At 39.2% G+C, this 24,326-nt stretch overlaps 1 protein-coding gene across 20 annotated transcripts in view; it reads right to left on the bottom strand.

The window, feature by feature from the left end:
* The window catches only part of PHF21A (PHD finger protein 21A), a 282,142-nt gene that overhangs the window by 6,686 nt on the left and 251,130 nt on the right, over window positions 1-24,326 (bottom strand). For 16 of the 20 annotated variants that reach the window (XM_037838633.1, XM_037838635.1, XM_037838639.1 and 13 more), the window contains 7 exons: window positions 19,349-19,447; window positions 16,701-16,752; window positions 15,836-15,915; window positions 15,315-15,375; window positions 12,597-12,760; window positions 2,766-2,921; window positions 1,451-1,526 (listed from right to left, as the gene is read on the bottom strand). In XM_037838633.1, the coding sequence (XP_037694561.1) occupies window positions 1,451-1,526; window positions 2,766-2,921; window positions 12,597-12,760; window positions 15,315-15,375; window positions 15,836-15,915; window positions 16,701-16,752; window positions 19,349-19,447 (688 nt within the window). Of the gene's footprint in view, window positions 1-1,450; window positions 1,527-2,765; window positions 2,922-12,596; window positions 12,761-12,834; window positions 12,858-15,314; window positions 15,376-15,835; window positions 15,916-16,700; window positions 16,753-19,348; window positions 19,448-24,326 lie in introns of all 20 variants that reach the window. The other 4 variants (XM_037838648.1, XM_037838652.1, XM_037838650.1 and 1 more) reach the window with 1 other exon arrangement.

Raw genomic sequence — 24,326 nt, 5'->3', positions numbered from 1 at the left:
ACCCCACCCCATCCCCTGGTAACCTATATTCTAGATTCTTACTCTGAGTTTGCTTATTCTAATTATTTCATATCAGTGAGATCATACGGTATTTGTCCTTTTGTGTCTGGCTGATTTCACTCAACATGATGTCTTCAAGGTTCATCCATGTTGTCACATGTATCAGAACCTCATTCCTTTTTTTTAAATGCAATTTTATTGTGATATATTCACACACCATATAATACATCCAAAGTGTACAATCAATGATTCACAGAATCATCTTATAGTTGTGCATTCATAGCCATTATCAATTTTAGAACATTTTCATTACTCCAAAATAAAGAAAAAATATAAAAATTAAAATAAAAATGAACACCCAAGACATCCCATACCCCTTATACCTTCCCCTCATTATTTATATCTTTTTTTTGTCTTTATTTTATTACTCATCTTCCCCGTACACTGGATCCAGGGAGTGTCAGTCACAAGGTTTTCACAATCACACGGTCACACGATAAAAAGTTATATGGTTCTACAATTATCATCAAGAATCAAGTCTACTGGATTACAGTTCAACAGATTCAGGTATTTCCTTCTAGCTATTCTAATACACTGGAAAGTAAAAAGGAATAAAATGCATAAGAGTAATCTCCAGAATGACTTCCCAACTCTATTTGAAATCTCTTGCCACTGAAACTTTATTTTGTTTCATTTCTTTTCTCCCTTTTGGTCAAAGTACCTCATTCCTTTTTACAGCGGATTTAATATTCCATTGTTTGCACATACCACATTTGGTTTATTGGTTGATGGACACTTAGTTGCTTCCATCTTTTGGCAATTGTGAATAACACCACTATGAACATCAGTGTGCATCTGTTTTGAGTCCCTGCTTTCAATTCTTTTGGGTATATACCTAGAAGTGGGACTGCCAGGACATATGATAATTCTATAGATAAATTTCTGAGAAACTGCCAAACTGTCTTCCATAGCAGTTGCACCATTTTACATTCCTACCAACAACGAATGAGTGTTCCATTACTAGTTTTTAAATAGTAGCCATTCTAATGGATTGAAATGGTTTCTCATTGTGGTTTTGATTTGCATTTCTCTAAAGGCTAATGTTGAGCATCTTTTCATGTGCTTTTTGGTCATTTGTACAACTTCTTTGGAGAAATGTCTAATCAAGTCTTTTGTCCATTTTTAAAATGCATTGTTTATCTTTTTGTTGTTGAGATGAAGGATTTCTCTATGTATTCTGGATATTAAACCCTTATTGGATATGTGGTTTACAAATATTTTCTCCAGTTGTGCAGGCTATGCTAGCATGTTGTTTTACTTTCATGATACAGCCCTTTGAGGCCGCAAATTTTTTAATTTTGAGAGGTCCCATTTATCTATTTTCTCTTTATATATATTTTCAAGCAGGGAAGGCATACCAAAAAAAAGGAGGGTATGGGTAATTCTTTACCTGCTTTGTAGGCAATATAGGAATGAACAATTGCTAAAGTGCCAGGCCATGGAATTGCTTCTTCCTTTTTCAGCATCTGAAAAGATTTTAGAATTGTACCTTAAGAAGAAGGTATAAATGTACATCCCCTATGTACATAGCAAGCAGTGGGGTCTATGGCAGACAAAATGGAAGGATGGCAGTGTTGTAAAACCCTAGTCTATAATTTCTGGACTATAAAATTCCAGGTAAAAGCCTGGCTTAATGAGGCTCAAAAGTAGGAAGAGACAAGCTACCTGAGCCCAGTCTTAGAGGCTTTCCTAGGCAGCTCACTTTATCTACTCAGATATACCACATGACCCTGACCACTCCTGATAGCTAGAACCACCAACATTAAGGCGGCAAGTCAGGATGACAGCAGTAGCCCCTGGCAGTCTCATCTTTGATCTGACATGGGCTACCTGTTTCAATTTTGGCTTTATATACCCCTCAAAGAGAGTGTGGCCAGGGAAATTAAATTTCAGTTCCAAATACTAAAGTATAATCTAGACTTGGTATAGAAAATTATGAGTCGTGAAGAAGCATTAGGAAGAGAGCATGGAGAGAACTCTCTCTACCACATTATAGAGAGAGTAGGACAAGGGCTAAGATTAAAATGGAAGAACCAGAATTCTCTCAAGTCCGTTTTCCTAAGAAAGCCTGCTGAGCTACTGGGCTTAAATAAATATTTTACCTACTTCCAAAAAAGACTTAGGGCAGCTTATAATAAAAACATAAAGTCATAAAGCTACATGGATAGTTGAGAAAAAAGAGATCAGAAACCAGAGGAGGGAGGGCACCATGACAGTTAACAGTATGTCTGCCTTTCAAGTCCGTGAAATATCAAGATAGCACTTTACAGTTAGTTCTCTGATCCTGTTAAAAGTGTCATTTAAATTAAACAACTGATTGGGCACTTTCCTTTACAGATTTTATTCCCAAAGAGGAGTTTCAAAAGCATATACGGCTTTGGGAACATTCTTAGAGAATGGGGCAGAAAGTCTTATAGACTTTGACGGATCAAGTCTATAAAAAAACAAAAAGATAAAGTCACTCTAAAAGGGTCTTGCCACCTGTGCATGGAATCACTGCCTCCTTAGAACAATGGAGAAGCTCTCAGGACCGAGTGCTATCTGACTGAGTGTTACATCATAAACAGGGAGGATGTGGCCTGGAGAAGAACTACGGAGACCTACAAGAGACTCCACCATTCCCCTAGGTCAGAGGGCAAAGGAATTGACCTTAACGTGTTGCCTTTACCACTTTGTGGCTCCTCACCCTGTCTGACCCACAGTACCTGGTCCTGACATCTGGGACAGATCCACATGCCCTTGGGAATTGTTTTCAGAGGAGGGTCTAAGCAGTCCAGATGATATACACGGGAACATGTATCACACATCAGCAACTGGCCACTTTTTCTGCAAACACTGCAAAAATCCTCATGGATATCACCCTATGAAATTGAGAGGAAAGGTAAGAGAAAGGACAAAAAAGGGAAAATTTAAACACTGACATGCACATTCTGGATGCATATAAATGTTTTAGGACAATCACTTTTCAAGAGTGTTCAAGAAAAGTAGGAATTCCCAGTGGCACAAGCCCCTTCCTGCTTCAAACAGCCAAGGTTCCCTGGGTGGGGACAGTTTTCTTAATTTTCAAGTAGAGTTTACAGAAAGTCTGCAGTCACCTAGATCAAATTAACTTTACAGGTGATAGTTCAGCATTTATTATTGTTTTGGTAGAGTCCAAATCACGAATCAGCAAGTTTAGAGAAACTGAAATTGGTTCATCAAAGTGTTTTCACAATATGGCACAAATCACCACATTTAAATCATTACCTATCATTTTAGGGGGAAGTTTAGAAGGGTTGGGAAAGAAGACAGTTGGGAAAAGAGAGTTTTGCTAAACTCTCTTACTCAGAGAGGAGAAATACAGTGAAAGTTCAAATGGAAAAAGATTAAGTCAGGAGCATATTAGATCATATGAGCATTCTAACATGAATTTAAAAAGTCAAAGAAACAGCTGACAATGTTCTCATAAAATAAGTATTTGGCATTTGCTATTCAATGGACTGTTCTATTCTGAAGGCTTTATTCCTACCTATAAAATAGTTCACCAGATGGAAAAAGAAGAGCACCCTAATCCACTCTGTCTCTCTCTCACCCCCACCAGTAATGGTTTTAGTACTCAGGTAAGTCTGCTGGAGCTCTGAACAGAAGGCACGATGGTGGGTGGTGGGGCAGAACTGCTTAAAATTTGGAGAGGAAACTACCGAAAGGAAACAAACTATTCAAGAGAATTAAAGAGGTATTTTTCAGCAAGTCAATCCCCAGCCTGTTCTCTGAACGAGACTGTTGCCATCGGCAAGGATAACAATGGAAGGAGAGACTGGAGGGATGTATCAGAGGTTTACCCAGCAAGTCAACTCCACAGCCTGGATTAGACCCTTTTTTACTTCCATTGTGCTGTTACAGATTTCTAGGCTATTCTGTCAGAGGGCCTAATAAAGAAATTTTACACAAGAAGCAATGATAGAACAATACCCAGTTATTCCTTTCTATGCTACAATCCCCTCCACAACTACCACTGAAGGAGCATGCCTTCACTGACCTACAGTTTCTTTCTAAAGGAAAGGAAACTTTCTCTATAACTCACTAGGTTGTCTGGCAGCACTGAACACCCGCTGCAAAAAGTTAAAAGATATATCATAGGGTGGATGGATTTTAATCTTTCTTAGTAAGGTAATGTCAGCTCTGATCAGTAAAAAAGATACTTGGTCATGTGCAAAAATGTTACAAGAGAATGCAGTCTGACAGTGCAACTTCTCGGCACCAAAAGAGGAAATGTTTCATCCTTAGGACAACCATGACTTTTTTTCTTTCATTTTAAAAATAAGGCTGAGGGTGCTCTTCTAGTAGGAAACCACTTACAAATCTACATTTTTAGGAAGCTTTTTTTTTTTAATTTTATTATTTCAGAGACTGTTTTACATGAACTGTAGATAAAATTAACAGTGATGGAGTAAATAAGACAAACTGGACATCTTATTCAGAGGGATTCAGTAAGGTAACCAGAGTTCTGCTCACTTTTCTTTGCTCCCGAGTAGGAGAACATCAAGAAGTGGAAGGCAAAAAGTACATAAAATAAAGGCTGAGTAATTTCTTCCAAGTTTCTAAAGGAAAGAAAAAAACCCCTATCCTATTTACATATCCTATAGCAGCAGTTCTCAGTCTTTATAGTGTCAGGACCCTTTTACACTCCTACTGAGGACCCCAAAGAGCTTTTGTTTATGTGACTATATATTGATATTTACTGTGTATTTTAACTTTCATTTTGAAATACAGATTCACAGGAAGTTAAAAAATAGCGTATGAGAAACTTTTAAAGCACAAAAACATGTAAGTACACATTCCATTAGCCGTTCAGAATGATGATATCATCATATGTCATGTAGTGTCTGGAAAACTCCACTCGTCACTGTTAAGAGAATGAGCATGAAAACAGCAAATGGCATTTTAGTGTTATCATGAAAATAGTTTTGATTTCCTGGACACTCTGAAAGAGTCTCAGGGACCTCCAGATCACACTTTGAGAACTGCTGCCCATGGAAATGAATACAACATGCCAAGATATTTCTTCCATATAGAATAGGTTCTTTGCCTAAAGAGGGCAGAGGAAGTCCCATGGAGGTACTGCCCAAGTCAAAGGCTGAGGCTTTAATGACTGATCAAATTATTACCATAAACCAAGTGGTAAGCTGAAAGATGACTGACCCATGATTCGTTGCTAGCAGCTGAGGACATGTATTTGCTGGAAACAACTAGGCTAGGCTGTCAACTGCAACTTCATCATTGCTAAATTTTTTTATAATTTTGTCAACATATCTTCCCTTCTTATAAAAATGATGACAGTGGCAACAAGGTGTATCCTGAGGATTAGTGTCTGGCTGGGTCTTGAATGATCAACTCCTTCTAGATGGTTATTGATCCCCAGGAAATGCCTACTTCTCAACAGTTATTGTTTAATTAATGTTGTTGGGGCTTATGCTACCCAGCAGCAAACATGCAGAGGCCTGTGTGTTGATTTTAATCACTGCCACTGTTGGGAGACTATAAAAGTAGAATCAATTATCTTTAAAAAAAAAATCCATTCCATTGGGTTTAACTTAGGAGGTTCTGAACATATTTAGCAGTTTCAGAAAAGCTTTCTTTCACCTTTAGATTTCAGAAAAGAACAATGTTTGCATTTTAAGATGAAACCTGACAGAAGCTTTTAGTTTGTGATCTGATCTGAGTGGACCCTTTGGGTTCAGTCTCAGAGAAAACCATAAACTCCTTCAACCAAAAATAACAAAAAATAAAAACTATCTTGTTTAGGAAAGAGACGCACGTGCAGAAATACAAAATCATCTGTTCCCTGACTTATGTGTAATACCTTGGAGGGAGATCTCTATCAAGAAGCCTATGAGCTGGCAATCCCTTTGGCCATGCTTCAGTTGAGGAAAAGCCGGGACAATCCTTTGGCAATAGCCAACAAGATTTCTGACAGGGACTCCTGGTGCTCATTAACAGGACTGTTGATGTCAGAAACCCTGCACCAATTACTAATGTCAAAAATCAGGAAAGCAGGACTCAACTCTGAATCTTTAGAGCAATGCTGAATCTGTGGCCATCAGCTATGTCCAAGAAAGGCAACCTGCCAGAGAACAGAACTCTTCTATGACCCTGCTTCTCCAAAGATAACACTTCCTTTATTTCTTCTGGAATTTAACTCAATGTTCAAATGTATTCTTTTGCTCTTTGGAGAGAGGTAAGGTCAGTAGTAGTAAGTTCTGAGGCTCTTCAAGCCCAGAGGACATTTTACCCAAAGATGTTGAAAGACAAGCTTTGTTAATTCACAAAAGAAATGGGACACATACAAATAGAACTCTTGGGTTTCCTCCTCTAATCTGTTCCTCTTGTAATTCACCAACCCCCTCCCCTTGCTTCTCAGCATATGGTAGCTTCATCCTTCTAGTTGCTTAGGCCAAAAACTTTGGATTCATCCTTCAGTCTTCTCTTTTTACCATACCCCATATCCAATCCTGCTCACTCTTCAAAATAAATTCAGACTCCATCACTTTTCTCCATCTCTACTGCTACCATTCTATTCGGCCTAGCATGACTGCAACAGTCCTAACTGGTCTCCTTGCTTCCACCCTATCCTCCCACAGTCTCGTCTCCTCATGTCAGACACAGGGTCCCTCCCCCTCGACCAATCACATTGCTTTATTTTAACAGTTTTATTCCCATACCATATAATCCATCCTAAGTGTATAATCAATGGCTCTTGGTATAATCACATAGTTATGCATTCACCATCACAATGAGAACATTCTCATTTCTTTTGAAAAAACAAACAAAAAATCCCATACTTCTTACAGCCCCCACTAATGACATTTAGCTTTTGTATGGTGCCTTTCTTACAATTAATGGAAGAATATTATGTACTATAGCCCTTAGTTTCCATTAATTGTATTTTTCCCATATACCACCCTATTATTAACACCCTGTAATAGTGATGTTTGTTCTAGTTCATTTAAGAACATCTTATATTTGTACAATTAACCACTGTCATCATCTACTCTAAGTTTTGCTAAGTTATACAGTCCCAGTTTTTATCTTCTAGTTTTTTTTCTACTGAAACACACAACCCTAGCCTTCTTCTTTCAACTATACTCACACTCAGCTTTGTTTCTTACACTTACAGTACTTTGCTACCATCACACAGTATTGTACTATCCATTTCCGAACCTTTACAATCAACTTTACTAAACATTCACAGTCATCTTTTTAAACCCAAATGATTCTGAAAATATCTTAAAAACAAAACATGTAGGCCAGACTCACCAAAGGATACTAAAACCATTGAGTACTAGTTTGCTGGGGACTTGGATATTTATACAAACTCAAAGCTATCTCCACCAGAGGAAAAAGGCATCTTTACAAATAGAGAAATTTGATGGAAACTATCTTAATCAAGAGATGAACGTTATCACCAACAACAATGGAACAAACTGATATCATGTACCTCCTGTTGTGATGCGCTAAGAAGGACTTATCACTTATTTAGTGTTTCTATAAAAAATGCATAACTTGAACCTATTCTTGAGGAAATAATCAGACAATCCAAATGGAAGGACATTCTACACAGCTCCTGGCCACTTTTTTTTGTTTGTTTTTCTTTTTTCTTTTTTAATTTTGAAATAAATTCAAAGTTATAGGCACAGTTGCAAAAACAATACTAACCCCATACACAGAAAATCATACCCTGACCCCCCTCCCCTGATAGCTCAATCCATCAAGTTTAACATGCTGTCACATTGCTGTTTCTTTCCCTCCCTCCCTCCCTATCTATCATCCATCATCTATTGCTCTGTCTTCTGAACATATGAGAGCTAGCTGCACACATCCTTGAATAAACACTATAATTGACGTATACACTTCCCATGAACAAAAACACTCTTTTATGCAATCCCATTAAGCGCAGCTAAGAAGTACAAGAGATTCAACAATGATACAAAGCTTACATTCTATATTTCCTTTTCCTTATGTCTCAACTGTGTTCCTTTGAGCCACCTGTCCTCCATCCTCCAATCCCATCCAAGTTCATCCTTGGCATTCAATTGTCATCTATTTAGACTGTCTTTTTTCTTTTTTTTTCAGTTGTGGAAACATATATACTGCCTAAATCTTCCCATTCCACCCCCTCCCTACTCTTCCATTAGTGGGATTAATCACATTTAGAATGTTGTAATGCTCTTTCCCACCATCCATTACTAGAAATTTCCCTTCACCTCAAACAGCAACCCTACACTCATTTCTTGACTCCCCATTGCCCCTTCCCCCATTTCTCTTAACCCAAACTCTACTTTTCATCTCTATGGTTATATTCTCTGATAATTTCTTTGTGTTTACTGTGGGGCTTAAAATTAACCTCTTAAATCCCTATCAATCTTGTTTTTCTTTGATACCACTTTCACTTCAATAGGACACATAAACTGTGTTCCTAAACTCCTCCATTCCCCCATATTTATATAGTTGTCTAAAATTACATATTTTACATTGAGTTCAAAACCACTGATTTGTCATTAGAGTTTGTGTATATCATGCAGGAAGTAAATAGTGGAGTTACAGTTCAAAAATTATTGACTTCTATTTGTATTCCATTGTGGTTGGAGAATGTGCTTTGAGTATATTCAATTTTTTTTTTTTTTTTAATTTCTTGAGGCTTGTTTTATGTCCCAGTTTATGGTCCCTTCTGGAGAAAGATCTGTGATCACTAGAGAAAAATGAGTGTCCTGGTGATTTGGGACGTAAGGTACTATATATATCTTAAAATTCTCTATATCTCTGTCTCCTTTCTTTGTTTCTCTGTCGGTAGGGTTCCCTTTAGTATCTTAAGTAGGGCAGGTCTTTTATTGGCAGTCTCTCAGCAGTTGTTTGTCTGTGAAAATTTTAAGCTCTCCCTCAAATTTGAAGGAGAGTTTTTCTGGATAAAGCATTCTTGGTTGGAAATTTTTCTCTCTCAGAATTTTAAATATGTCATGCCACTGCCTTCTCGCCTCCATGGTGGCCGCTGAGTAGTCACTACTTAGTCTTATGTTGTTTCCTTTGTATGTGGTGAATTGCTTTTTTCTTGCTGCTTTCAGAACTTGCTCCTTCTCTTCAGTGTTTGGGAGTCTGATCAGAATATGCCTCAGAGTGAGTTTATTTGGATTTATTCTATTTGGAGTTTGCTGGGCATTTATGCTTTGTGTGTTTATATTGTGTAGAAGGTTGGGGAACTTTTCCCCAACAATTTCTTCGAATACTCTTTCTAGACCTTTACCCTTCTCTTCCCCTTCTGGGACACCAATGAGTCTTAAGTTTGGACGTTTTATTTTATCTATCATATCCCTGAGATCCATTTCGATTTTTTTTATTTTTTTCTCCATTCTTTCTTTTGTCCTTTCATTTCCTGTTCTGTGGACTTCTAGGACACTGAGATGTTGTTCGGCTTCCTCTAGTCTTGTATTGTGAATATCCAGAGTCTTTTTAATTTGGCCAACAGTTCCTTTTATTTCCATAAGATCTTCTATTTTTTTATTTACTCTTGCAATTTCTTCTTTATGCTCTTTAGGGTCTTCTTTATGTCGCTTATATCCTGGGCCATGGTCTTCTTAACGTCCTTAAATCCTTTGCCATGTTTTCATTCCTCACTTGTAGTTCTTTGATTAATTGTGCCAGGTACTGTCTCTCTTCCGATATCTTGATTTGTGTGTTTGGAGTTGGATTCTCCATATTGTCTGGTTTTATCATACGCATCAAGATTTTCTGTTGTTTTTGACCTCTTGGCATTTGCTTTGCTTGATAGGGTTCTTTCAAGTTGTAAAAGAATAAAGGATATCAATCTAATTTTTCAGAAACACAGTTTGGTGGTGTACACTTTCTCTAACTAACCAGCAGATGGCGTCTGTGAGTCATCTATACCCCTCAACTCAGTTCTCCACCTTGTCCCCACAGTGTGTGGGGAAATGATTCTTGTGGGGTTCAGTTGGAGAACTCAGTTTGGGTGTGTTGCTGGAGCCATCCGCCCTGAATGTGGGGCGTGTGTATGGATGGCCAGGGAGGAAGGACAGCTTTAATATTCAAATCCCCCAGGTTCCCGGAGATTCAAGGCCCCGCAAGAGTCTAAGCCTTCATTTCATTTCAGCCCCAGATCCTCTCTCTCACTGTCCCACAAACCACTGGACTTGGCGTAGTGTCCCTGGGTTCTCCGAGCGGGTCCCCCCTCCCAGCCACGATCCTCCAGGACCTCTGCTGAGGGAATGCCGTGCTATGTCACCAGTGCGCGCCGTCCCTCAAGGGAAGCCCCGGGCCGCCGGGCTGTGCAGGGGCGCTTTCAGCCTGATGCAAAGATGGCCGAACAGGGCATCTCAACACCCCCCTCCTCGCACAGTTCCTTCTTCCCAGCTCCGGGACAACTGGCAGGGCTCTGGGCTGTGGGCATGGCCCCAGGCAGGAGTTTATCCAGCCCTCCAGGGAGCCAGCTGCTAGCCGCGGGGTTTCTTTCTGCTTCCGGCTCTCCCCTCCGTTCCCCCGGCCCCGAGGGTATCTGCAGTGGGCTATCTTACAGGCCAGACACTGAGAGGCCGGCCCAGCCCCCTCTTGTTGTGTTTTACTTTGTGGTTCCCACTATCGCAAATGCAGCCGCTTCTGGGTTCCGCCCCCCCTTTTTTTTTTTTTTAAAAGAGCCAGTCGGTCTCCAAACGCCAAACCCTGGCTTCCCCAGACCACCGCATGGCTGTAGGTCTTCCAGCCAGCTTACTCACTTGTTTCAGAATGCCAACTCCCGGTTTCACCAAGTATACGGCCCCTGTGGAATTAGCAGACCTCGTCCAGCTGGCACATCACTGTAACCGGTTTTCTGAGTCACTTTCTGGTTTTTATCTAGTGTTTTTCACAGAGGTGTTTTTTTGCCCTGTCTCACCTAGCCGCCATCTTAGTTTTCTCCTCCTGGCCACTTTTAAAAAATGTTAATAACATAAAAGACAAATAAAGGCTGAGAAACTGCTCCAGAATAAAGGAGACCAAAGATAACATCATGACAATAACTCTCAGGAACGACCTTGGAGAAGAAAAAAGTGCCACAAAGGCCATTATTGGGATAATTGGAGAAATCTGAATATAGACTCTCTATTATATGTTAACATCAATGTCAAGTTTCCTCAATTTGATAACCACATTGCAGCTACAGGAGAGATACCCTGAGGTATTAAGTATTTAGGGGTGAAGATTCATGATGTCTGTAACTTCCTCTCAACTGGTTCAGCAAAAAAAGTGAATGTGTGTATGTGTGTATGTGTCTGTGTATATGGGAGGGGGAAGCATATGTGGCAAAATGTTAAAAACTGAATGTAAATGAAGGGTATACATTTGTTCTTTGTACCATTATTGAAACTTTTCTGCAAGGTTTAAAAAGTTGAAAAATAAAAGTTGAAAAAAATTACATCACTGTCCTACTCAAAACTCTCCACTGGTCTCCCATCTCACTCAGTGAAAGCCACAAGGCCCTGCATGACTGTCCCTGCCAACTCTCGGGACTCATCTCCTAAACCTCTTGCCTACCCGCTCCTTTCCCAACTACCCAGGCATTGTTGCTTTTCTTCCAATATGCCATGCACACTACATCTCAGGCTTCTGCACTGCTGTTTATTCTATATGGAACACTATTCCTCTAGATACTCTCACGTTCACTCCTTCACTTCCTATCAGAGTTTTTTTCTTGCCATTCTTCATAAAATTTCAACCTCCTCTCCTGCCATCACTCTGTATGTCCTTATTCTATTTCATTTTTCATCACAGCACTTATCACTACTTTAAATTATAATATATTCATTTGCTTATCTGCCTTTTCCAATGGAACCTGAGTTCCTTGAGGGCAGAGTTGATTTTGTCCCTTGCTAGGTCTCCAGCTTTAAGAATGGTGCCTCCTCAGCAGGGTAATGCTCTATAGGTATTTGTTGAGTGAATGACTGAATGGGAAGCTATCATTGCCTTGTCAATGCTCACTTAGGAACTCAGAGCACCAGTGCACACTACTGCAACTTCCGGGTGAAGGGTTATTAAGTACTTGACACTTTTTCAGGAACCTGTTTTTGATCAACTCTCCTGAAAAAAAGTTGCTTTAAAGAAAAGATTTCCAGTTCTTGAATTCAATATGAAGTAGGAAATAAGAGCTGCTAGGGGAATGTATGCCTTATTCCTTCCCCATCCACAAAACACTGGTGATAGAGACTTGCATATCTCAACATTTTATGAACTGAATTCCCGACCCCATCCCACTTTCTGAGAACTCATTCATGGCACATTGATTTCTGAAAATCTTACTGAACTTCCTGATGTTATATTTAACATGATTCTCAAGATATGGAAGAACTGGGGACCCCTGAAGTATGCTGCCTTACATGGCATAAATGTCCTGAAGGGATTATTGCCATTCCAGAGTCAGTCAAAGTGATGCAAGTTGGTAAGGAGACAACATATGATAATGGTTTTCCCCAATTTAAGCTCTTGGAAAGAAAATGAGCTTTTCCCAAGTTACTTACGTCTGTGGAGGTGGGGCTGGGCAGGGACACAGGCTGAACAGGTGCAGGGAAAATGAATGTGGTCTCTGTCTTTTCATTTTCAGGGGAGTCAGGATGACTGGATGGGGGGGATGTTGGGGTAAGGGCTCCAAACCCCAGCACTGCATTGTATTTTGGAGGACGACCTATATACCAAGAGAAGGGAACAAAAGGGAAAAAAGGGGGAGGGAAAGAAAGGGGGAAAAATGATCTCACATACCTTTGGCCAGTGTTCCTCATTGGCTAGCATGGAAAAGGAAGTGAGGTAGCAGACAGAAGGTTAATATAACAGTTCCAAAGAGAGGAAGAGAAGCAAAGATTTAAATGTCATCAGAAACATCTACAGGAGGACTAGTGAGCCTTGGAGAATGACAGAAGGTGCTGGATTATGTTAAAGGACCTCGCCTTGTGCAGACTATAGTGAAGTTCCTGCACTATTATGAGATTTCTAGTGAACAAACCAAGATGTCAAAGCCCAGTGGGAGCCAAGGCCAGGAATAAGAATTTATTTTATTCTATCTCCCATTTTTTTGCATATTGTTCTCTAAGGTTTCTCTACAACCATCATTCTTCCGTAATATTAACGATTCTAAATCCCCATAAACTGATTTATTTAAGATTTCTGTTTTTCCTTGTCTTTCCTGTCTACATTTTGGTCATTGTCACTCTTGTAAGGGTGAAAAGAGGCAAAGGGAAGAGGCAAAATTCAAGTTAATTATTCTTGCCCATTGCTGATAGGTGTAGAGAGAGATAAGGTCTGGGAGTAACCAGAAACTAAGAGCTAAAAATATGCTCTGGATTTGATAATGAATTTATCAAATTTATCTAGTCTCAGATACCCTCCCCAGTTGATTGAGAGTTGTCTCCCCCACTTTACATCATAAACGTTCTGGTAAATTACATGTCTAAAAACTGGGACCGTTCCAAAGTCTCAGAAAAGCACTGTCTTCAGCAACACTGCTCAAAGACCTGATTTGAGCAAGAGCATTTTCAATCAAACCTCCCGGCTACAGAGGACCTAATGGGTATAGAAAGTCTAGGTTAACCACTCTTGCTTTATGACCTACCTAAGTCAGGGTCCTTGTCCTCTAAGGGTCAGGGATACAGCTTCTAAGCTGTGAGTGAACAAAAGGGTGTGCTCAGCATACCAAAGGGGAATAAAAAAGCCAGAGAGGCACAAACTTGCCTACAAGCACTGGTAAATGGTACAGAGGATTATGGCTTTGCCAACTGTGATAATTTATATTAGTAATATGAACAAGATTCATGATTCAGTCACACATTATACAAATATTACCTATCTACGTAAAACTGGCAATGCCTACAGTACAAAGACAGATCTTACTGGTTTCTCTTTTGAAGGAAATTTAGTGCTGCTAGAAGGGGAAGCAGAAGATGAACACTCTTTGTTTACCTACAGAAGGCAGACCCTAGGCATTGTGAATGCAGGCTTTTATCCTCTGACCTTGATAAGGGATGCCAAGGTCTTTCAGGCTCATTTATGCCCTGTACTCTTAGCAGATACTGCTTACTAGCAGCCAATTAACTGTGGCCTCTGGCTGGGGGTTCCATTCAGAAAACTGCATCAGAGGTCACTAAAAAACTGTCGAAAACAACAAAACAACAAAACAACAAAAAATAACCATGGGCACTGGTTACTGTGGTCCAGCAATCAATACGAAGCAATTACTTAAGGATTCCCACCTAAATATTCTTGGTTATTTGAATGACAGGGCTGCTGAAACATTAGAATGGGTCACTAACAGTGGGTGCATCTCCTTCTTTCAGGGAGGAGGCAGTGACAGTATAGTTGTAGTCCTGCCTAAGGCAGACAAAAGGTCTGGATGACCTCCCAAGCTTCCTGTAGCCCTGAGATTGTGTGTGTATATGCAAAAATTAGTACGCTACTCCACTTACTCTGAACCTTTTTAGCCTGGAACTATAATTCAGGGACACATTATCATGTGGAGAAATGGACCTTGGGATGTATTACTGACATCAAAGAGCACTTCCAGTACTTTGTTTATAAACTTAAACCCTGAGCTATTAAGACCTATTTGGACCTGCAGGATGAGAGATGCTGCTCTTTTTGCTGCTTTTGTTGTTTTTTCTGCTCTAAGAGGAAGGTGGAATGCCCATGGGGAGGTCTGAAATATTGGAATGGAGCTCTTTTGGGAGCCTGTTTGACAGTGACTTTCTTTTCCTTAGCTGGAGAGGACCTCTTCTCAGAGATTCCAAATTTTCTGTATGGCTACTTCTCCCCTTCCTAGAAAGTCTGCAGTTCACAGAAACTTAGACTCATGCTCTGGCCTTCCTGGCAGCAGGATGACTTAGACACTATTAAGAATACCTTGGTAACAGTAGTGCTGTGTTCTGCTTAAGGATGCTAATACACTGCCTTTTACATGTTGTTCTATTCACTGTGCTATTCACAGATGGCCTGGTAGGCTTGGGGCAGATATGCCACATTAAGCCATTCCCGAGTCAGCTTTGCCAGAATCCTAGGAAAGTCAGCTTTTGATTCAGCATGCAGAGCTTTAATAAGAAACCTCACTCTCTTCTGAGAACAGTAACAACAAAACTATTTTCAAGGGATATAGGAGTTAGACAGCACCTACAACAATGGGCAACGGGAGGAGGAAGAACATAACACAGACAGCAAAAGCAACAGCCAAGGGAGAGATACAAAGAGATACTCACCTCTCTTCCGGGTCCCAGGATGCATTGTGCTGTTCAGGTATGTGACGGCACTCTTCTTACGCTTTGAGGATTGAAGAAGGAAAGGTGACTAATTGAATAGCATGGCTACTACTAACACTGGCACAAGCTAAAGAGCAAGCACAATATGCCTGTCAACATGCCAACCAGTTAACTGTAACCACCCCAAGGTCTCAGTGCTAAAGGATTTTATTATATAACTTGCCTCTCAGAGAACTATTCCAGATAGGTCTACCTCTGCTTCAGATAACAGGTGCAATGAAGTCAGGATAAATTAAAATTTTAAGGTAGGTTTGTATCTGCTCAAACTTAGGAAAAAAACTAAGGGGAAAGCAGTGAATAAAATGAAATGTGATAAGCAGAGAAAAATCCATCACTTCACAAAGCTGGCCAAGTGCAATTAGGGTGATGCTCTTAAGTAGATTTTCAGATGGCAGGTGCTGAACAAGTCATAAAATAAAACTGGAACAGTGAGGAAAGGGCAAAATGCTGGCCAGGAATACCTCTGGCTCAAAGACTGCTCCACTGTATACTGGATTTGCTGTTGTTCTTCTTTTTCGCTCTTGCCTCTTGCTTTGGATTTCTTAGGAAAGGAAAAGATTTGCATTAGAAGAGAGGTATGGAGAAACTAAAAAATTAACTTCGTTGTTTTATCTATTGGTTTTCCCACAACAATTCAGAATTGGGGGGCAGAGGGCAAGTTCCTTGTTTCACTGCATCCTCAGGCAGACAAGACAGAGGCAAGCACACTGCTGGAAATGAGTATGTAGGAACATATACTCTCACCTATCAGAAAGCAAGACCACACGGCCCCACAGTGTGGCTCTCTGTGAGCAAGAGCTTAACAGTAAACAATACTTGTAAACAAGCTGTCCTGACTTACTTTTAGACCACTGCACATACTGGTTTGTACAGCTTTCTCCAAAGACCTAGACTGAGTGACCACAGTTCACCATTCTTGAATTGAATAACAAGGAGAGATACAGTTTTGTAACTGTTCTTAAGATTCTGATAACCTAGCGTGACTGAAAAATACAGACAAGGACTTGTCAGATGTCATTATAAGGGGCAGTTGCTACTTCATGCTGCCAGGAAAAAAGTTCCTTTAAGTGAACAGAAGTGACCTTAATCCAGAAAGCTGGGGAGATTTCCCCAGGACAGTAGTGTGGATAATGACAGGAAGGAGAGGGTCTGAATGTTAAACAGAGGGAAGACAATTTTCCCTCTGAAGGAAATAAAAGTCCACACTGGTTGAATCATACTCTATATATATTCCAATTTTCTATGCTAAGAATACAGTCAAGAGCCAATTTCAGAAACAAAACTCTGGGCCAGAAGCAAGACAGCAACATGAATGTCTTCACTTACCTTCTAGATGGTCATGTGTTACCAACCCTAGAGACACCATGAAGGCAAGTTTCTGTCCCAGAAAAACAAGAGGAATAGACTTCAGTTTGGGTTAACACAAAATCAATCAAGTGCATATTCCTAGTTAAGACTCCTAGGGAAAGGAGGCAGGGGGTCATCAAAGAGCAGGCACCCACCACTCTTAGCAGTAATGGAGCCTTCTGGTCTAACAGGGTCCAAGAACACCACCAAGGCCTACATCTTCAACTTTCTCAATGACAGAAATCAACATCTTGAATGATGAAAGTTCTTAGAAAAATCCTCTTAGAGGAAAAAGGATTTCACACTCTAAAAGTGCAGAGGGTTAGAAAGAACATTCCCTACAACAAAGCTCTTGTACGCTATGGACAAGTACTTCACTTCTATTGACTAGGGTTTCTTCAATTTGTACTACCACTGATTAAACAATGCCAATTCAAAGCTAAATGATATTTGAGAATGGTACCAGGTGGTTCTGCTTGATATTATGATTTTTCAAATCAAACATGGACCTAGAAATAATGGATCGATTTCTCTCTGAAGACCACTCTTAGGCCTCCATCAGAAGCTAGGCTGATTAGAATACCACATTCCAAAGCTGGAAGGTTAGACACTTCAAGATGGACAGAGTAGCATACTGATTCCTGTTTTGCTCTTTTGGTTGCAGTGGTCTGGAAGGTATGTCTTCGTTTTCTACTGTACCACTGCATGTGGGTTTTAAATAAGCCAAATAGTACATTATCAATTTCTTTCTATGATGAATAAAGAACATCATCAATTGCTAGGAGACGTACTCCCATAGAGTTATTTATACCACAGTCTGGTCTTTAAAAATACTGACATCTTATCCTCAACATTAAATATCACGACATTTTGGCCTGAAGTGATAGTTCAGGTATTCAAGATACTGAGTGTTTTATGAAGATCCATCCCTTGAACAAACCACTTGAGAACATAGAAATGTCCTCCACTGTCCTAAAGAAATGTTTTAATTTTATCTCTTATTTCAAAAACTTAAGTGGGCTCCTATCTCCTATCTTCCAGAGTACTTCAGGAAGGAAAAGCAGTCTAAGGCTTGCTGCCCATTTTCTACACTGAAATGGCACAATGAAATGGCACACATTTCACGGTTTCCAATTACCTACAGTCCTAGTTTTCATTACTCTTTCAAAATTTAAGATTAGATGGCTGAACACAAATCACTTTCTGTTAATAAAGCAGTGTGTGGACTGATACTCAAATGCATCCTCTTTTAATCGAGTAACAGCACCCTTCCTGGGCACTCATTCACAACTTGTCTTTGCCACTCTAGATTAGATTCACAAAGTAATCATTAAATGAAAACAAAAACAAAAACAAAATCCCTCTTCTCCCATGGTTTGGATTTTCAGTGTTAAAAAGAAAAGTACTTTCCCTTATATATGGATCACACTTGTGCCAAGAACTAATTTATTCTTTACAGCAGTGGTTCTGCTCAACTATAAGGTGGAATATGTATAGTTCATATGACAGTGCTTGCTTGGCCACTTTTTATGCCAATGATATGAGATATTTCCATTTCTTTTGATGAGGAAATTTTGTTAATACCTTGCTCTATTTTTCCTCCTCCAAGCATTAATCCTTGCCATTCATTTTGTGGATGGTGTTACAAATTTCTTAACAATTTATGTGACCAGTACTTGTTTTTGGTTCAAAATTTGGTCTCTTCTTTACAGATAAAATTAAACATTAATCCATGTCATATCGGAAAGCACTGTTTTATACTTCTTTTAGAAAAACCTGGGCTGGCTCAATAAATCACTGTTCAAAAAATATGACATAAAGCTTAAATGGCTTCATGCCACTATTTGACATGGCTTCATTACACAGAATGCACTAGGGATAGAGGGAAATGGATTACTGGACTAATAAAGTCCAACTATCAGATATTCATCATCATAGCACCTATCCGCATTATCCTTTTATAGCTGCTTGTGCAAAAGCATCACACTCAAAATTTTCTTGTCTAAGGACAGATTCACATTCTATATTTGTACAAGAGCCTTGTTTCCTATTTAGACTTACAATGTTATTCTAAGTTGTAGAGATGTTACTATTTTTATCCCTACTTTTATGCTTCAATTAACTACTTTTGAGCTACTGATTCATTGGGGATTTGGGGAGCTAATGCAATACAACAGTAATAACAAAAACGCACATTTAAAAACAGTAAACTACAACAATTAGACATTAGCTGAGAGAAATGGACACCTTATAAATGTTGGCTGAGACAAACAGAACATAACAATCATTAAGAATGCAATGGGACGGCTGTAAAAATGATCATTAATCTTACATTTCAGATTTGTAACATATCTATGAACAACGTTGTTTCACAGGTTTTCCTATGAAACAACCAAAATGCTTGTATACCAGCTCATGGCCCTCAGCTCAGAGAGCCTATATACTCTAAGAAATCTGCCCTAGAACTATCTGACATGACAACAATGTTACTGAAGAATGAGCCTGCACTAGAAAAGGCTTTGTGGGGCCAAGGAAAAACAAGCAACTCAGAGCAAGTGATTCTCTTGGTCTGTGACAATAAACCCCACATCATAGACTGAGCTTTGCCTTTGTAGGGGTGGGCTTACCTGAGGGTTCTCTTCTCGTTTTGGTTTGGGTGCAGCAGGTGGGGTGATGGTACGGCTCTCTGTTTGTTTCTCCTCTGTTTCTGTGTGGGATTTAATTGTCTAGAAGAGGAAAATCACATGAAGATTCAGAATTTATCTTTTTATTAAAAGAACAAAACAAATAGCAGTTTAACTGTAGCCAACAAGAAAGAAAAGGAGAACATACTCAAATTGTGAACATATTAAATAAGGAGTTATTATGGATTTCGTTTTTTGTGGGGGAAAAGAAAAGTGTAAAGCCTCAATCATTAAATGTCATAAACTATGAATCTATAACAGCTTAAATTATGCAAAAAGTAAAAAATCCATGATTTAATTCCTAGGTATACAAATGAAGTATAGGTTGCTTTCTCTGATATCAATGTATTTTAGAATGTGGGGGCAGTTTTCCAGAAGCAAATCCACTATTGCTATATAAGGGTCAAGTTCCAGTTCACAGTGAGTTGAAGATCTGAATGATGAAAAACTCATACACACATGCTCTTCTATTTCAGAACAAGTCCAGTCATAATCTAACAGATGTTGCAGAACTACCCTAACTTGGGATATTGAAACATGACTGTATCACCCACTAGAGGAGACACACAATTGCCATGTAGGAGCCGTCTTGCAGAGGATGACATCCTGACTCCCCCTAGCCCCACATTCCAGAAGCATCTATCCATACAGAAAAAACACCAGTATCAACCACACATGATTACCTAGCAAACTGTTAGATTAGGCTTGCATTCTTATTCTTACCATGACCTAATGGTTAATTCATTTTATGAGACCCCTGTAAGTACTGAAATGTTATTCGAAAAGTAGATATAAAACTGTAAACTTAATTTACGTTTTCAAAATTAAAAAAAATTCATGGATGCTAATAGTCTTTCCCTGTAGCAACAAGTAATTAGATAAATAAGAATGAAATTGTCTGAGTAATGATGGGAAAGAGCCAAATCAAAGACTTCAGTCCTACAAGCAGGGCATCAAAAGTTCCCAAAGATCATTAGGCTGTAATATATTTTACTAGAACTGAAAAATGAACACAATCACAAAGATCTTTCACTCTCTTTCTTGACCACCTACATATATTCCTCCTGTTTTTGCATATTATTAGATTAGGGAAGGGTAAGTCTCTGCCTTGTCAATACTGTGGCAACTACTGCTAGGGCTCTTCATTTGGCACAAATGCTGCCTTGTATTTTTTTAACAGCTGCTATGTCCTATTTTCCCCCTTTATCCTGTATGTTATTTGAGAGCTGGGGTTGTTTTATATATTTTTGCATTCCTCTTTGCCTAGAATAGCACCTCACACAGAGCAAGGTGATCAACAAAGAGCTGACTGATCTTTTGGTTGAGGAATATGACCTACCAGGGGAATCACTGAAGTCCCTTTTCTCCCTCTCTCTCTCACACATGTTTTTTTAACCAAAATGGATATTCCTCTGCCATAAAACAAACAACCAAGCACATCTTCAAGAAAATACAATAGGAAAGTAGTTTATAGTGACATTTTTAAGGTCCCAGCTTTGCCAGGAAGCTCATTTTCATGGTTCTTTGAATGTGAAAGGAGAAGAAGTGTGAGGGGCAAGGAGGAAGAAGAAGGGTGTGACAGCAAGGGGTTTCCTGCTTCATTCTAAGGCTGTGTGAAGCTTCTTAGAATCTCTTACTTCCATCATTAAGGCTCATTAAGGCACTAAGTGGCAGTGCCTCTAGGAAAGGGGCAAACCAATTCTTCTCCACTAAGGAATTACATCAAGGATTCAAATTTCTCTCACGCAGGAAGAGTCCAATGATCTCAGTGTTGGATGAAGAGTATCAAAGAGCAACCCAAAACAGAATAAAACATTAGGGGAGGTCTCTCTGTCTCTCTCATCTCTTGCTCTGGGGGAAGTCTTCTACCATGTGGTGAGCAGCACTATGGAAAAGCTCATGTGGTAGCCAACAACCAACGAGGAACTGAGGCCTTCCCAAACCACCTGCCTGAGCCTGAAAGTGGATTATCTAGCCCCAGTTGAGCCTTGAACGGACTGCAGCACTGGCAAACCAGTCTGACTAAAATCACAAAGATCTTTCACTCTCTTTCTTGACCACCTACATATATTCCTCCTGTTTTTCATATTATTAGATTAGGGAAAGGTAAGTCTCTGCCTTGTCAATACTGTGTCAACTACTTAAGGCAGAACCATCCAGCTAAGCTGCAACCTGATTCCTGACCCTCAGAAACTGTGTGAGATAATAAATATTTGTTGTTTTAAGCCGCTTAAACCAACCAAACAACATCAAAAACAAAAAACCCACATTAGGATGGAAGAGTAATGTCATGGAAATTGTGGAATAGGAAGCTCCAAGAATCAGTCTTTCAACTAAAGGGAACATAGAGCTGGCAAAAAGTGGCATAATCAGCTTTTTTTCAAACTCTAGAATCTAATAAAAAGCAACCAGGGGAGTGCTGAAAAAAGAGGCTACTAGATTTTGGTAAGAAAGTGTTGTGGTATTTTTCTTACCTGCCTGCCAAACCCCATTCCCCAGCTCAGCAGCAGCTTACATTCCTAGTTTGCTGATGGTAGAGGGTGCAACATAGACCTTGTTCTTAAAAACTTTTGGTTGTGTACTTTGATGTGTTGGCAGTCCCCTGAGGGATCAGTACAGAGGCAGACCTTTGTTTTGCTGGAGCAACTTTAAATGCTGATGAAAGCATTTAAAGTCATATACAACCACAGACACCTGGGGCAAGGGACAGTAGACAAGGTAAAAAGCAGACAGACCCAAAAGCCTGGGAAGGAAGAGGGTAAGGAGGAAGATTCTTGGGGGAATAAGAGCTTTGAAAGACTACTATGTACACTGAATTATCTGGAGTGCAATATGCATGTCCAAATTCCCAAAAAAGACGTGAGAGGACTCTAGGCTTGCATCTTTGGCCAGTCTTTGGGCTCTGTGCAAATAGGAGGTGAAGGCTAAGGTAGAACTGGAGGAAGCCTGGATTAACACTGAAGGAATGCCTTAGCTCAGAGCCAACCTACAAAACCCAGAAAAGTGGTGTTTTTTTGTTTGTTTGTTTGCTGTATCTTCTTGGTTCCAGGTATTTAAGGAAATATGTCAGATCAACTGGTTAAATAATGAGATATTGGGACAAGACTACAGAGACCACTCATGACAAGGTATATCGCCTTTGCAAAAATACTCTGGAAAAGTCACTGAATGCACAATAGCAGCCCTCCACAATCAACAGTGGCAAAATCTATGAAAATGGGGAGAATATTATTTACAGAGTTACCACATTATAATATTTAAAATGGCCAGTTTTCAACAAAAACATTACAAGGCATATGAAAAACACAAAAGTATGGTCAATTCACAGGAAAAAAAACAAACAAAAAAAAACTGACAGAAGCTGTCACTGAGTAAGCCCAGACATTGGACTTACCAGGCAAAGACTTTAAATCAACTGTCTTAAACATGCTCAAAAAGCTAAAAGACACCATGGACAAAGAACTAAAAGAAACCAGGAGAACCCTGTATCACCAAATAGAGAATATAAATAAAGAGACTGAGATTATAAGGAACTAAACAGAAATTCTGGAGCTAAAAACCACAACACTGAAATGAAAAATTCACTAAAGGGGTTCAACAGCAGATCTGAGCAGGCAGAAGAAAGCAAGCAGTGAACTTAAAGATAAGTCAATTTAATTTATCCAGTCTGAGGAGCAGAAAGAAAAAAGAATTAAGAAAAATTAACAGAGCCTTAAGGACCTGTGGGATGCCATCAAACATACCAACATCTGCGTTACAGAAACTCCTGAAGTAGGAGAGAAAGGGGCAGAAAGACTATTTGAAGAAGTAATGGTGAAAACTTCCCCAAATCTGATGAAAGACATACATCGTCACATCCAAGATGTTCAACAAACTCAAAGCAGGATACATTCAAAGAGATATACCGAGACATATTTTAATCAAAATGACAAAAGCCAAAGACAAAGAGAGTATCTTGAAAGCAGCAAGAAAGAAGTGGCTCATCATGTACAAGGGATCCTCAAGATGATTAGCAGCTGATTTCTCATTAGTAACGATGGAGGCTGAAAAGCAGTGGGATGACATATCAAAGTGGTGAAAGAAAAAAAATGCTAACCAAAAAATCTATGTTGGGCAAAACCACCTTTCAAAACCAGTAGAAATGAAGACATTCCCAGATAAACAAAAGCCAAGAGAGTCCCTCTGTAGTAGAATTGCCTTATAATAAATGCTAAAGTGAGTTCTTCAGGCTGAAATGAAAGGACACTAGACAGTACCTCAAAGTCATACTCTGTAAAGGTAACAACAACAACATAGGTATATATGAAGGCGAGAATTGTTGTATTTTTTTGGTTTGTAACTCCTGTTTTGCTTATACATGATTTTTTAAAAATGCATAAAACAGTAATAAATCTATGTCAAGGCCACACAATATATAAAGATGTAATTTATTACAATAACAAAATAACTGGGGTAGGGGGAATGGAGCTGTATAGGAGCAGAGTTTTTGTACATTATCGAAGCTAATTTTGAAACAATTCAAACCAGATTGTTATACATTTAGGATGTTAATTATGATCCACATAGTAACCACTGAAAAAAAAAACAAAAAAATATGGAAAAGGAAATGAGGAGGGAAAGAAAATGGTACAGTAAAAATTAATCAATCAAACACAAAAGAAGGTAGTACTGGAGGAATTGAGGAACAAAAAAGACATAAGATGTATAGAAAGCAAATAGCAAGATGGCAGAATTAAGTCCTTTCTTATCAGTAATTACTTTAAATGTAAATAGTTTAAACTCACTAATTAAAAGGCAGAGAGCAAAATCAATTAAAAAAAACACAAACACGATCCAACTATATGCCATCTACAAGAGACTCACCTTAGATCCAAAGACACAAACAGGTTGAAAGTAAGAAGATGGAAAAAGACATTTCATG

Source organism: Choloepus didactylus, chromosome 6 (genome assembly GCF_015220235.1).
Source record: "Choloepus didactylus isolate mChoDid1 chromosome 6, mChoDid1.pri, whole genome shotgun sequence".
Lineage (NCBI taxonomy): Eukaryota > Metazoa > Chordata > Mammalia > Pilosa > Megalonychidae > Choloepus > Choloepus didactylus.
The sequence above is the reverse complement of the archived record's forward strand: the minus strand, read 5'-3'. Positions and strand labels throughout refer to the sequence as shown.